At 35.9% G+C, this 14,030-nt stretch overlaps 1 protein-coding gene and 1 long non-coding RNA gene across 6 annotated transcripts in view; one reads left to right on the forward strand and one right to left on the reverse strand.

The window, feature by feature from the left end:
* Positions 1–4,164, forward strand: part of LOC134477348 (uncharacterized) — a 67,455-nt gene extending 63,291 nt beyond the window's left edge. Inside the window, exon 4 of the long non-coding RNA XR_010049343.1 lies at positions 3,668–4,164. This is a non-coding gene — a long non-coding RNA (uncharacterized LOC134477348). The remainder of the gene's footprint in view (positions 1–3,667) is intronic.
* The window catches only part of CUNH12orf56 (chromosome unknown C12orf56 homolog), an 80,516-nt gene that overhangs the window by 7,483 nt on the left and 59,003 nt on the right, over positions 1–14,030 (reverse strand). For 3 of the 5 annotated variants that reach the window (XM_063255061.1, XM_063255063.1, XM_063255065.1), the window contains 2 exons: positions 1,467–1,590; positions 249–323 (listed from right to left, as the gene is read on the reverse strand). In XM_063255061.1, the coding sequence (XP_063111131.1) occupies positions 249–323; positions 1,467–1,590 (199 nt within the window). The remainder of the gene's footprint in view (positions 1–248; positions 324–1,466; positions 1,591–14,030) is intronic. The other 2 variants (XM_063255064.1, XM_063255062.1) reach the window with 1 other exon arrangement.

Below are 14,030 nucleotides of genomic sequence, written 5' to 3' on the forward strand. Positions count from 1 at the left end.
GCAACAGACAAGTTGTCTCATGAAGTTTAAATTGCACATAAAAAGGCTCATTCTGAAATACACTTTTATATTGATTAATCAAATCTTTAAGATCAGTATTTATTAATAAGCTAAATGAGCACCTAAGAGAAAAGATGGTTTTTAAATCAACCACTTCTGGGGACCACCTTTAGTAGAAACATTTTTGGCATATTTTTAATCATAACATTTATGTTATCATATAAGACATATAATAAAAAAATATGTACCTGCTGAAAGACAAGTAGTATCTCATATAAAAGTGCTGTAGCTTTATCTGTATATTCCAGGATAAGCTTCTGTAACTACAATTTCCAAGAGTAATCAATACAATATCATAGGCTGAGTCAGAAAGTAATATTTCCCTTGGTTCCCTTTAGATACTTATAAAAGAGCTTTTATTAACTTTATTTATTTGACAAATATATATCAGACACTGTGATAAGTATGGAGGATACAATGGGGAACAACACAGACACGATCACTGCCCCTGCTGAATATAAAATCTGGTTGAAAAACAGCTATCAATCTAACGGTCAAATGAATAAAGTCACAATTGTAAACTGAATCCAAGGCTGTGCAAGAAAAATGTGGGAAGTTAAGAGCTGTGAAGAGGTCTAGTGTCTTTTTAGGTTAAGGAAAGCTTTCTTCTGACCTGTGTCATCCCTCACCTACACTACCGCATTAATTCTTAGCAACATTGCCAGTTTGAGCCTAGCTTACTGTTCAGTACTCTTCCAAATGAAAGTATACTGCAGACACTCCATATAGACTCTATAATGATGGAGATCTGGTGCAGGCAGAAATGGGGTCTGTTTTGCTTATTTCTTAGATTCTGCACATTGTTTGCTCATAATAGATGCTAATAAATATTAACTAAGTGAAAAAATTTTCTAAAACCTAATTCCAATTGTATATTTAAGAATATCCAATCATGTTCCATCCATTAAAAACATTGTATGTTGACTTGACTCAAAATAAACTAATAATAAACTGGTTTACTCACTCACTACACATGTTCCTAGGCAACTTGATATTTCCAATGCTTTAATTTAATATTAGAAAAAAACTATGACTGAGAGTTTCTACTACTCATATAAGTAGAGAGATGGTAAATTAAAGCCCAAAGTTAATCGTAAAATTCCTAAAATGGTGCTTTTTCTGTAATTTAAAATTAAAATTACATGTATATTAATATTGCACATAAAGATAATAAGATTTATATAATTTATACAGAATACTATTTTTATTTAGTGCATACACCTTAAAACAACATACACACACACACATATACAGAACAGTTCACTAAGTTTTTAGTTGAATAACAAAATACCTACTCTTTTACTTAAGTATATTTCTATATTCTATATCATCATAATCTACACTGAAAGAAACTACTACCCATCCATGTTATAGTCTGTCTACCCCCTCCCAAATTTGCATCTTACCTCAGCATCGTAAGACATTTCAGCTGAAGGTGAATCAGCCACCACGTGAATGTCAAGCACAGGACAAGGTTTTGGAATCTGAGGTTTGCTAATTAAAATCACCAAAAGTTTAAATAATGTTCCCCTGAAAGAATACATTAAAGGCCATTAGCAAATAAGGTTTGGAAAAGAAAAACAATGAAACTAAGTTCACAGATATTTATTGACTGAACTTTTTTTTGGGTCCCTGATCATTCACATGAATGTCTTCTTAGAAAATAATTTTTTTTGAAATAAAAAACTTAAACTAAGCATGGTGACACCTGACTGTAATCCTAGCAAAGCTGAGGCAGAACTACAAGTTTGAGCGCAGCCCAAAAAACTTGGTAAGACTATCTAAAAAAAAAAAAAAAAAAAAAAAAAATAGCTGTAGGTATAGCTCTGTGCAAGAGCTTGGTTTCAGTCCCTAGTGTCAGGGAAGGCAGAAAAAAACTGAAATGAAAACATAATTTCTTTTGCTACATGTTTGAGCAGTATGTTACCTAATTAATTATTTGAAAATAAAAAGACAAAAAAATCACAATTCAAAATGTGCTACTTAACGAGCTGGGTCTGTAGTATTGCTTTCTTGTTTAACAAATCTAGATTAAAGAAAGATTTTGATTATTTGGATTATAGTAATATTTTCCAAAGGGCTTTTACTAACTCCAGGCATTGTTGTAATCAAAGTAGATTCTGTGGCCCAAGGAAGTAGAGGAGTACTTGGCTCAACTAAGTTTATTGGTTATATTAACTACAGCAAAGACTTTAATATGCTAATATGCACTGTGTATCCCTGGGACAAGAAACAATGTGTGCAGCATTTTTTAAATTAACAAATAAACTTGTATATACTCATGGTGTACAAAATGATATTTCGAAATACATCTACATTCTGAAATGGCTGAACTGAGTTAGTTAGCTTATGCTAACTCACATACTTATCTTTTTTCTTCTAATGAGAAAACTTTGAATCTACTCTTACCAATTTCCAAGTATGTGATAATTGCTATTAGCTACAGTCCCTGGTGTCTCGCAATAAATCATTTGAGCTTAGTCTTCCTGCCTGACTGAAATATTGTGTCCTTTGACCACATCTTCCAATGCCATCACCCAGTCCCAATTCCTAGAAACTTCCATTCTACCCTTCATTTCTGAATTCAACTTTTTTACATTCTACATATAAGTGATACCACTGGGCATTTACCTTGCTGCACATGTCTTATTTCATTTAGTACAGTGCCCTCCACACTCATCTATTACTGTCATAAATGACAGGGTTTCCTTCTTTTTTTTGAGATTCAACTATATGTGTGTGCATATATATATATATATATATATATATATATATATATATATATGTAATGTTTTCTTTATCCATCCACCCACTGATGGACACTTAGGCAGATTCCATATCTTGGCTATTGTGAATATGTGAAATGTTCTTAAAAATATTTATTTGAGCCCAAGTTTTGTAATCTCCAAATCCTTTTTTTTACTAAAAAAATTTTAAAAAGAAGGATAATAAGATAAAAGAGTACATAACAACATAACAACATAGGTCAGAACAGAACAATTTAAGCAACACAGTGTTTCACCACAAGATAACCCAGCATAACAGTAGTTACCATAGTGTCTCTTTCCTTGAAATATTTGAGTGTAACTTCATATACTATAACATCAAACATAACATGACAGTGTAAAACCATTCAAGAGATGAAAGTATTACAGGGTATTTAGAACCAACTAACAGAAAACGAACAATGGTTTCTATATTATCTCCTTGTCTATAAAAATTTTTGTTTACACTATCACATATAATAAAACCCAAATCCTTTTTTCAGCTGAGCATTTTAGAGGTTTACTGTTCCATTGAGCACAACTGGGTATTAATAATAAAACATATTAAATCTCAGATCTTTTGCTTTCAAATACAGTGTACTGCACATTAACCTACATGAACTCACTTAAATTTTGCTGCATGTTTGAGTAGTATGTTACCTAATTAATTATTTGAAAAATAAAAAGACAAAAAAAATCACAATTCAAAATGTGCTACTTAACAAGCTGGGTCAGTATTATCGCTTTCAAATGTTAAGAACAAACTTATGTACAGTTGAAAAGAAGCTGAAGGTAGACCACCACAAAATCAGCTGTCTAACTCAGTGTCCCCGTTACCCCAGCTACTGGGGAGGCTGAAGCAGGAGAATCACTTGAGCCAAGAAATGAGTTCACAGAAATGAGTTCAAGAACAGCTTGGGCAATACAGTAAGAAAAAGGAAGGAAAGAAGGCAAGGGTGGAGAAAAAGAGAGATAGAAGAAGGAGGAGGAAGAGGAGAAGGAGGGGGAGAAGAATAAAAAGAGGAAGAGGAGGAGGAAGAGGAAGAAGAAGAAAAAGAAGAAGAAGAACAACAACAAGAAGAAGAACAAGAACAAGAACAAGAACAAGAACAAGAAGAAAAGGTAGAGAAAAATCAGTTGCCTAAATGAAAACAGCGTCAGGGTCACATTGGAGCCTGGAGAAAGATAACGCAAAGGTAAGACTTCTCTAAAATTCTCTGTAACCATAAGCATTCTTTTCACAATGGGATAAAAGAGGCTATAAACAATTCTTGTTTACTAATACTTGAGACTTCCTAGTATTTTTATAATTTAAATCATTACCATGATTGGAAGCTCGTAATTAACCAAAATTCCAGTGAAAATACAATCTTACACACACACACACACACACACACACACACACGGCTAGACATGGGGCACATACCTGTAATCCCAGCACTCAAGAGTATTGCCGTGAGTTTAAGGCCAGCCTGAGCTGTATTACAAGACTCTAAGCACAACAAAATAAAACCATATCTAGGTCTTCCAATTAAAAATGTAAGTCTAATTATTCTGCCTTGAGAAGAATCATGTTAGTATATTTCTCAAAAAAGCAAGATAGATCCTATAGGCTATTTACTAAAGTTTTGCAGGCTATATATTTTTTTTTTATTTAAGAGGAAAAAGAGAAAAACACAAAACAAAACAAAGCAGTGTAAGGTTACATATAATACAGAACTACAAAAAAAAAAGCATAACAGTAAGAAATCACCTGTTAATAGATTACACATTATCATCTTGGAAATAGTTGCTCAAATCACAGTATCAAAGAATACAAAGTAGACATTCAAACAGAGAGACTACAAACAGCTGTGTTCAATGATCCAAAAACATTAATATAGTCAGCTATTCAACATCCCTATACACACTTGCTGTTATATCCGTTAGAGCTCTTTTTTCCCCTTCCTCTCTTTTTACAACAAAATTTACACATTTTAGATTTTATTACTCCTTAGTTCTTATTACTTTTTGGGGGGGGGGAGAATAAAGTCAAATATGGCAGAACAAAGCTGTCAGTGAAAACCAAGGATAGACTTAGCACATGATGTAGAACAGAGTATACGGTATATTAACAATAGTTATCAACGTTGTCTCTTGTTTCCTTAAAAAGATTTGTCTATCTCATTAGATATTATAAAGTTGGACAAAACAGTAGAGAACAAGACCAATAAAACTTAGACATTGTAAACATTACAGGACTTCCAAAGGAGACAATAGTCAAACCAGAATGGGCATCTTAGTGAATCTTACTGCCTTCAAAGTAGTTGCCTATACCCTCGGACCTGATACTATCCCACAGAATGGAACAGAGTCTAATCAGTCAAAACAAGATCGTGGGAGCATTACAGGACTTCAAAACAAGTTAATAGGAAATCGAAAAGAGTTACTATTATATATCCTAATTTTTTAAATTTTTCCCTTAATTAAAATAAACATAAGAAATAACTAAATAATTTTTTTAAAGAATAATAGTTACCATAGTGTCTGTCTTTTTCCTTGAGATATTTGGATAAAACTTCATATACTATAGCTTCAAATATTTCCATATCAAGAAGCCCGGAATAAAGCCTTTCTAATTAATAAGTGAAAATTTTATAAGGCTTCAAGGCCACATAATGGGGAATCATGATTGCCACATATTTTCATATATTTGAATCATTACTTACATTAGGGAAACTATTCGGTATTCATACATGCGAGATTGATTTATTTCACTTATGAGTATGGTCTCAAGCTGCGCCCATTTATTGATAAATATCTCAATGTGATCCTTCTTTATAGCTGAATAATATTCCATTGTATAGAAATACCACAACTTTTTTATCCATTCCTCAGTTGATGGACACTTGGGTTGTTTCCAAGATCTGGCGATTACAAATTGTGCTGCTATAAACATAGGTGCACATAAATCACTGTGGTATGATGCTTTCAGTTCTTCTGGGAATATGCCTAGAAGTGGAATAGCTGGAATAAATGGGATTTCCAATCCCAACTTTTTGAGAAACCTCCAGACAGACCTCCACAAAGGCTGTACCAGTCTACACTCCCACCAACAGTGCAGGAGAGTTCCTTTTTCCCCACATCCTCTCCAGCATTTGTTGTTGTTGGTTTTCTTGATCCTGGCCATTCTTTCAGGAGTGAGATGGAATCTCAGTGTGGTTTTAATTTGCATTTCTCTGATGACCAATGATGATGAGCATGTTTTCATATATTTATTTGCCATTTGCATTTCTTCATCTGAGAATTGCGTATTCATCTCAGATGCCCATTTTTGGATTGGATCTTTGAATTTTGGAGGTCTGAGTTTTTTTAATTCTTTATATGTTTTAGACAAGAGTCCCTTGTCTGAGAGAGAGTTCACTAAAATCTTTTCCCAGTTTGTGGGTTTTCTTTTCACTATGCTGGAGATTTCTTTTGACATGCAGAAACTTTTTAATAAGATGTGGTCCCAGTTATTGATTCTGGGAAGTGTTTCCCGTGCGGTTTGAGTCCTGTTCATGAATTCTCTACCTACTCCTATGTCTCCAAGGTTTCTACCCACTTTGTCTTCCAATAGATTTAGTGTTTCTGTTTTAATATTCAGATCTTTGACCCATTTAGATTTTAATTTAGTACATGGTGATAGACATGGGTCTAGCTTTAGTTTTCGGCAAATGGAGAGCCAGTTTTTCCAGCACCATTTATTAAAGAGACTGTCGTTCTTCCAGTGAACCTGCTTGGCTCCTTTATCAAAGATAAGGTGGTTGAGTGTGTTTGTAGTTGTGGTTGTATTTTCTAATCTATTCCATTGATCTTCGCCTCTGTTTTGATTCCAATACCATGTTGATTTTACTACTGTTGCTTTGTAGTATAATTTCAAGTCAGGGATTGTGATGCCTCCTGCTTTGCCTTTGCTGCTTAGAATTGCCTTTGCGATTCTAGGTCTCTTCTGGTTCCAGATGAAATTTAGGAGTGATTTCTCTAGATCTATAAGGTATGTTGATGGTATTTCTATTGGGATTGCATTGAATCTGTATAAGAGTTTTGGGAGAATGGCCATCTTCACAATGTTTGTTCTTCCTATCCATGAGCAAGGGATGTCTTTCCATTTTCTGAGATCATCTTCAATTTCCTTTTTCAGTGTATTATAGTTTTCACTGTATAAGTCTTTCACTTCTTTCGTAAGAGTAATTCCTAAATATTTCATTTTTTTGCTTGCTAATGTGAATAGTCCAGTTTCTCTTATTTCCCTCTCTGTAATTTTGTTGTTCGTGTATAGGAATGCTATTGATTTCTGAGTATTGATTTTGTATCCAGCCACATTACTGAATTTATTTATTGTATCTAAGAGTATTTCAATGGAGTTTAGGGGGTCTTCTATGTAGAGTATCATGTCATCTGCAAACAATGATAACTTAACTTCTTCTTTTCCTATCTTTACCCCTTTTATTTCTCTTTCTTGCCTAATTGCTCTGGCTAGTACTTCCAGTACTATATTAAATAGGAGTGGTGATAAAGGACATCCTTGTCTTGTGCCTGATTTTAAAGTAAAGGCTTTCAATTTTTGGCCATTTAGAATGATGCTGGCTGTTGGTTTGTCATAAATGGCCTTTATTATATTGAGGTAAAGACCATCTATTCCAATTTTCTGTAGAGTTTTTATCCTGAATAAATGTTGGACCTTATCGAAGGCTTTTTCTGCATCTATAGAAATGATCATGTGATTCTTATTTTTGGCTTTATTGATATGGTGGATTACATTTATTGATTTGCGTATGTTGAACCATCCTTGCATTCCTGGGATGAATCCCACTTGGTCATGGTGTATAATCTTCTTGATGATTTGCTGGATCCTATTTGCCAATATTTTATTGAGGATTTTTGCATCTGTGTTCATTAGGGAGATCGGTCTATAGTTCTCTTTTTTAGTTGGGTCTTTCTCAGGTTTTGGTACTAGAGTAATATTTGCTTCCAGGAACGACTTAGGAAGGATTGCTTCCCTTTCAATTTCATTGAACAGTTTGAGGAGTGTCGGCATTAGGTCTTCTTTGTATTTCTTGTAGAATTCTGCAGTGAATCCATCTGGGCCTGGGCTCTTCTTGGTGGGTAAGGACTTAATTACATTTTCAATTTCAGTAACAGAGATTGGGTTATTCAACAGTTTTACATCCTCTTGATCTAGCTTTGGCACTTCATATGCTTCTAAGAATCTGTCTATTTCTTCTGTGTTATCAAACTTTTGAGAGTAGAGGTTTTCGAAGTAGGTGTTGATGATCTTCTGTATTTCTATTGGGTCTGTAGTGATTTCTCCTTTTTCATTTCTTATTGCATGAATTTGAGCTTTTTCTTCCCTTTTTTTAATAAGGTTGGCTAGGGGCTTATCGATTTTATTTATTCTTTCAAAGAACCAACTCTTTGATTTGTTGATTCTTTGGATTGTTTTCTTAGTCTCTATTGCATTGATTTCTGCTCTGATTTTTATAATTTCCTCTCTTCTTTTGGCTTTGGGCTTGACTTGCTCTTCTTTTTCTAGCTGTTTGAGGTGTAGCATCAAGTTATTTATTTGTATTCGTTCTGTTTTCCTGATGTGGGAACTCAGTGCAATAAATTTTCCTCTCAGGACGGCTTTCATTGCATCCCACAGGTTCCGGTAAGTTGTATCTGTATTTTCATTTTCTTTTAGGTATTGTTTGATTTCTTCTTTAATTTCCTCTGTGACCCACTGATTACTCAAGAGTGTGTTATTCAGTTTCCATGTGTTTGTGGGATTTTTGCAGTATCTTTTATCATTAATTTCTAATTTCAGAGCGCTATGATCCGATAACATGCAAGGGATGATTTCAGCTCTTTTGCACTTGTTTAAATATGTTCTGTGAGCTAATATATGGTCTATTTTAGAAAATGATCCATGTACTGCTGAGAAGAATGTGTATTCTGATGTTGTTGGGTGGAACATCCTGTATATGTCTATCAAACCCATTTGTTCACAGGTATGATTCAGTTCTGTTATTTCTTTGCTCATTTTCTGTCTGGTTGATCTGTCCCTTGGTGTCAATGGTGTATTAAGGTCTCCTGTTACAATTGTGTTACTGATAATTTGAGTTTTCATTTCTGTTAATAATTGTTTTATATAACTTGGTGCTCTGGAGTTTGGTGCGTATATATTTAAGATAGTTATCTCTTCCTCTTGGAGTTTTCCCCTTACAAGTATGTAGTGACCTTCTTTGTCCTTTATGGTCATTGTTGGTTTAAAGTTCACGTTGTCTGCAAACAGAATGGCTACTCCTGCCTTTTTCTGGATTCCTGCTGCATGAAGAATTGTTTTCCATCCTTTGACTTTCAGTCTGTGAGTATCCTTCTGGGTTAGATGGGTTTCCTGTAAACAGCATATGGTTGGATTTTGTTTCTTGATCCATTCTGCTAGTCTGTTTCTTTTGATTGGTGCATTGAGACCATTTACATTAATGGTTATTACTGTTAAATGCTGGTTAATTGTAGGAATGTTATCTCTCTGCTGTTGCATCTTTATCTTTCTGTTCTGTTTAATTATTTGCTTTGCTTAGTGGTTTTTTCCTTTGTGTATCTAAACTGTCTTTCAATATTTTTTGCAGGGTCGGTTTGGTGTTCATGAAGTTCTTCAGCTGTTCTTTGTCATGGAAGTATCGTATTGCACCATCTATTTTGAATGATAGTTTTGCAGGATATATCAGTCTTGGTTGGAAATCATTTTGCTTTAGGATCTGGAATATTTCACTCCATGCTCTTCTTGACTTTATCGTTTGTGCTGAGAAGTCTGCTGTGATTCTGATAGGTTTTCCTTTATAAGTGATCTGTCTTTTCTCTCTGACAGCTTTTAGTAATCTATTCTTGTGTTGGATTTCTGGGATGGTGATTATTATATGTCTGGGTGTAGTTTTATTTTGGTTATGAGTGTTTGGAGTTCTATATGCTTCACTGATCTTGATGTCAGTTTCTGATCTCATGCTTGGGAAATTTTCAGCTATTACTTCTCTAAATATCCGCTTGACATCCTTTATGTTGTCTCCCTCTCTTTCATTAATCCCTATCATTCTTATGTTATTCTTCTTTGCATCGTCTTGCAGTTGTTGAATTGTTGTTTCCTGATTCCTTGTTATTTTCAAAAGATCTTTCCTTTCCTGTTCACTAGCTGCAATCATGTCTTCAAGGTCTGAAATTCTATCTTCACTTTCATTAAGGCGGTTTTTACAACTTTCAGTGGAGTTTTTTATTTCCTGTATATCTCTGTGCATCTGCATTATGTATTCTGTTTGTTTCTTATATTGCTCGTCTAGGGATTCTATCTTTTTGTTTAGTTCCTCCAATTTTTTATCTGTGTTTTCTTTAGATATATTTAGAATCTCTTTCATTTCTTTTATCATTTCTTCTTTTATCTGGGAGATTATTTCGAGTTTGAATTTCTTTAAAGCTTCCTGGAGTTGTTTGTCAACTTCAGTAGCTATTATGTCCGATATATGAGGTGGATGGGATATATTTTCTTCTATATACATTGCTCCTAGGGTTTCCTGAGATGGGCTGGAGGTTTGAGGTTGTAATTTGGTCTTTCGTTTTGTCATTTTGTATATTTCTGTGTTTCAAGTGTTATTTGAAAGCTTCCTCAGGATCTGTTGAAAATCCCCTTCTATGCTTGGAGCTACTGAGCCTCTGACACCACACTACCCCAAGCCATTGGGCCTGCAGAACCAGGGTCCCTCCTCTGCCTGCTCAGAACTCCGCAGTTCCAGACAAGCTGGGCCTCAGGGACACTGTGCGCCCACCTGCCCCTTGGAAGATCCACAGCTCTTCAATTGCAGCCGGGTTAGGGTGCTCTCCACAGGCCACAGTGCCTCAGGAGCCTGTGATCCCTCCCTGCTTGCAGAGATATCCACAGTCCTCTAGGCAAAGGAAGGGACTTCTGCAGGCACTCCAGATCCGCCCAGCTCCTCCTCTGCAGGCAGATAGCTAGGCGCGGCTGGGCTCGGGGGTTAGTGTAGGCCCGCCCATCCATCAGGAGCTCAGCAGACTTCCAAGTGTGGGGGGGGGGGCAGCTGTAGTGGCCTCTAACCCACTGCTCCACTTCACTGCACCCAGAAGCCTGGGGGGTCCGGAACAGTCTGAGATTTGGGCAGACTGTGCTGGGCACTCACCACAGGCTGAGGTGCCTCAGGAAGCTGCGATGCCTCCCTGCTTGCAGAAGTATTCAGTCCTTCAGACAAAGGAACGGGCTTCTGCAGGGACTCCGGATCCGCCCAGCTCCTCCTCTGCAGGAGATGGCCGCAGGCTATATTTTTTGAAGACCTTTCCAAAATAAACAAAATAGTGCTTCCAGGAGCTTTTCCTGATATTAAGTTTAAATTGGCATTCCATTCATTGTTATATTTAATTATAGTCCTCTATTTTCAGTAACAGCTTCTTTTCAAAGCTAAGGGAAGGAACTCTTGAATATTGGGTCACTTACTGTGATAATATATTAATTCAAACCTAACAATACTGAAAAGAGATGGCATTCTTCAAGAAGGATACAGGGAAGTTGATTGAACTAATAATATCTCCACTTACGAAAATAATATACAGGGGAATGCTCAAATGAATAACTGCCCTTTATTCACTCAAATAGAATTTAATTTTAAGTCCACCCCTTCTGCCAGCTCATTTAATTTAAAATCCATGAGGTCAATAATTTTAATTGAAATGGTAATTTCATCCTGAAAATAGAGACTTACAAGACTGACATTACAGGCTTTTAAAAAGTTCCAACAACTTAATACTTCCATTGTTCAGATTATTTTTATTTCTAATATGAATTTTTAATCTACTATGATATGTTTTAAAATAGACACTAAAAGGCAAACTTTTGTTTTCATAAGGCAGTCTATGACATTGTGGAAGGCAAAATTCTAACATGGTTCAGGATTCCCACTTGTTGGAGAAAGATATAGATATGGATATCGATTTCTAATTCCTATATAATCCCTTTCCTTTAAATATGGGCAGAACCTGTGTTTATTCTTGACTGTCATGTTTATGATTATATTACATGAGCAAAGGGGTCTTTCAAACAGAAAGAAAAGTAGAAACCAAGAGGTAGAGAAAAAGGTAAAAAAGACTTAGAAATGACTTCAGTGTAAGAGAAAACAGAAATAATCTTGGATTTCCATCCTGGAGATTACAGAAATGGCAATACTACCAACTGGCTCTTTATAGAAAGGTTTTCCCATTCCTGCTACAAAGCACCACATCCCCATAGTTTCCAGTACATATCACGTTAAGAAATATTGATGAATATTACCATTAAAACTTATTTTTAAAAGTCTTTAATAAATAACTTGAAAAAGTATTACTGAAGGTCATTATTGGGCCATGGATATAGCTCAGTGACTCAGCACCTGCCTGGCAAGTGCAAAGTCCTGAGTTAGATTCCTGGTGCCAAAAACAAAAGTCGTTATTGTCCCACATTTTGAGTGTTCTAGAATTCATGACCTTTATTCTTCCTCCACTTTATAGTACAGTCAATTTACATAAAAGTGATAAAGGGGGACAGAAATATGTTCTAGACAAAACTTCACCCAAGCATATAATTCATAGTCCTTAAGTACTATAAAAGGGCTGGGGATTTAGCTCATTGGCTTATGTGCCTGCCTGGCAAGCATGAGGCCGTAAGTTCGACCCCCAGTACCAAAAAAAGTTAGCACTGAAGTACATATAAAAGAGTCAAGCAGATAAACCTAAAACAAATACTTTCTGTAGAGAAGAATACTGGGGTTGTTGTTGTTGTTGTTGTTGTTGTTGTTGTTGTTGTTTTGGGGAGGGGAATACCAGGGGTCAAACTCACAACCTTGTGCTTGCCCAGGCAGGTACTTATGCCACTGAACTAAATCCCTGGCCTGAGAAGAATGCTGGTAACCCCCCTATATTCTTCCATGCTTCCTTTGAATAAGAGGTGTCCTCACCATCATCCAAAGTCTGCTACAGACAGAGCCACCCAACTGTAGATACATTTTTCATCCTTTCTAGTGTTCTTACTAATGAGATATGAGCAAAAGTGTTATATGCCTTGTTTACAGAGGACACCTGGCTGGGCACAGTGGGCACTGGGCTCCTATAATCCTAGCTACTTTGAAGACTGAGGCAGGAGGATCACAAGTTTGAGACTAGCATGGACTATTCAGCAAGAGGGAGACACTGTCTCAAAATAATAAAAAGGAGGACCAGAGACTTAGCTCAGTGTCTTAAGTGTCTGCCTGGCAAACCTGAGATCACAAATTCAATCCCTGATACAAATAATAATAATAATAATAGTAATGGGATAGGAAGATACCTCTGTGGTAAAGTGCCCCTGGTACCTCATACAGACAAAAAAAGCAAAATAAAGCATAAACAAAAACAAAACCTGTACTTTCTGCTTCCCGAGGGTATAATGAAGTCGGGGAGGTGAGCCACCTTCCACCATGAGGACAAAGACAGGATGGTGGGAGATGCCACGGTAACAAAAGAGAGGAAACATAAGTCTTCCTTGGGGAAGAAAGCTTGACTGTCTATTTTGGACTGTTATGTGACAAAGATCTAAATTTTTTTGTCCATATACTTACTCTTTATTGAGTTTGTTAGTGTTACAGAGTTCTTGAATTGCCAAACCAAGCCTGAGAATCCAAAGAAAGAAATGGTACAATGGACTGTCTCATCGATCTGTCGTATAATTTGTTAAAACTTGATTCATGTGCATTTTTGTAATTTCACAGTCTTTTAAAAAGTTATACAAACTGAAATTTGAATCTGCTTCAGGTCTTCAGATTTCCTGAATAGTATGGGCTTAAGTAAAACCACATCATATTACTCCCACTTCATCTCGCAATAATATAATCCCTAACAAAATTATAGGAAAGATGAACACTTTTCAATGAAAATATGTGGCCGAAGGTCCAAGAGATCTTGCTTTTGGTTCTCAAATGAAGTCTTCAGTTTAATGAGAATCTTTATTTTTTGCTTACCTGTCCAAAGTTCTCCTGGCTGCTTCAGCTATTCATCCAAACACATCAGAAGGCAGCCACACACCTGCCACCTCAAATAATGTCAACATTATTGCTCAGAAGTGGCTGGCCAGGAGATACAGTGTACAGCGCTCCTAGGAGTCCAATTCCTACATCAACATGTTCTTCAAGACTGAAC

Source organism: Cavia porcellus, unplaced genomic scaffold (genome assembly GCF_034190915.1).
Source record: "Cavia porcellus strain 051 isolate PalLab524CR breed Dunkin Hartley unplaced genomic scaffold, mCavPor4.1 scaffold_8, whole genome shotgun sequence".
In the NCBI taxonomy this organism is placed as follows: domain Eukaryota; kingdom Metazoa; phylum Chordata; class Mammalia; order Rodentia; family Caviidae; genus Cavia; species Cavia porcellus.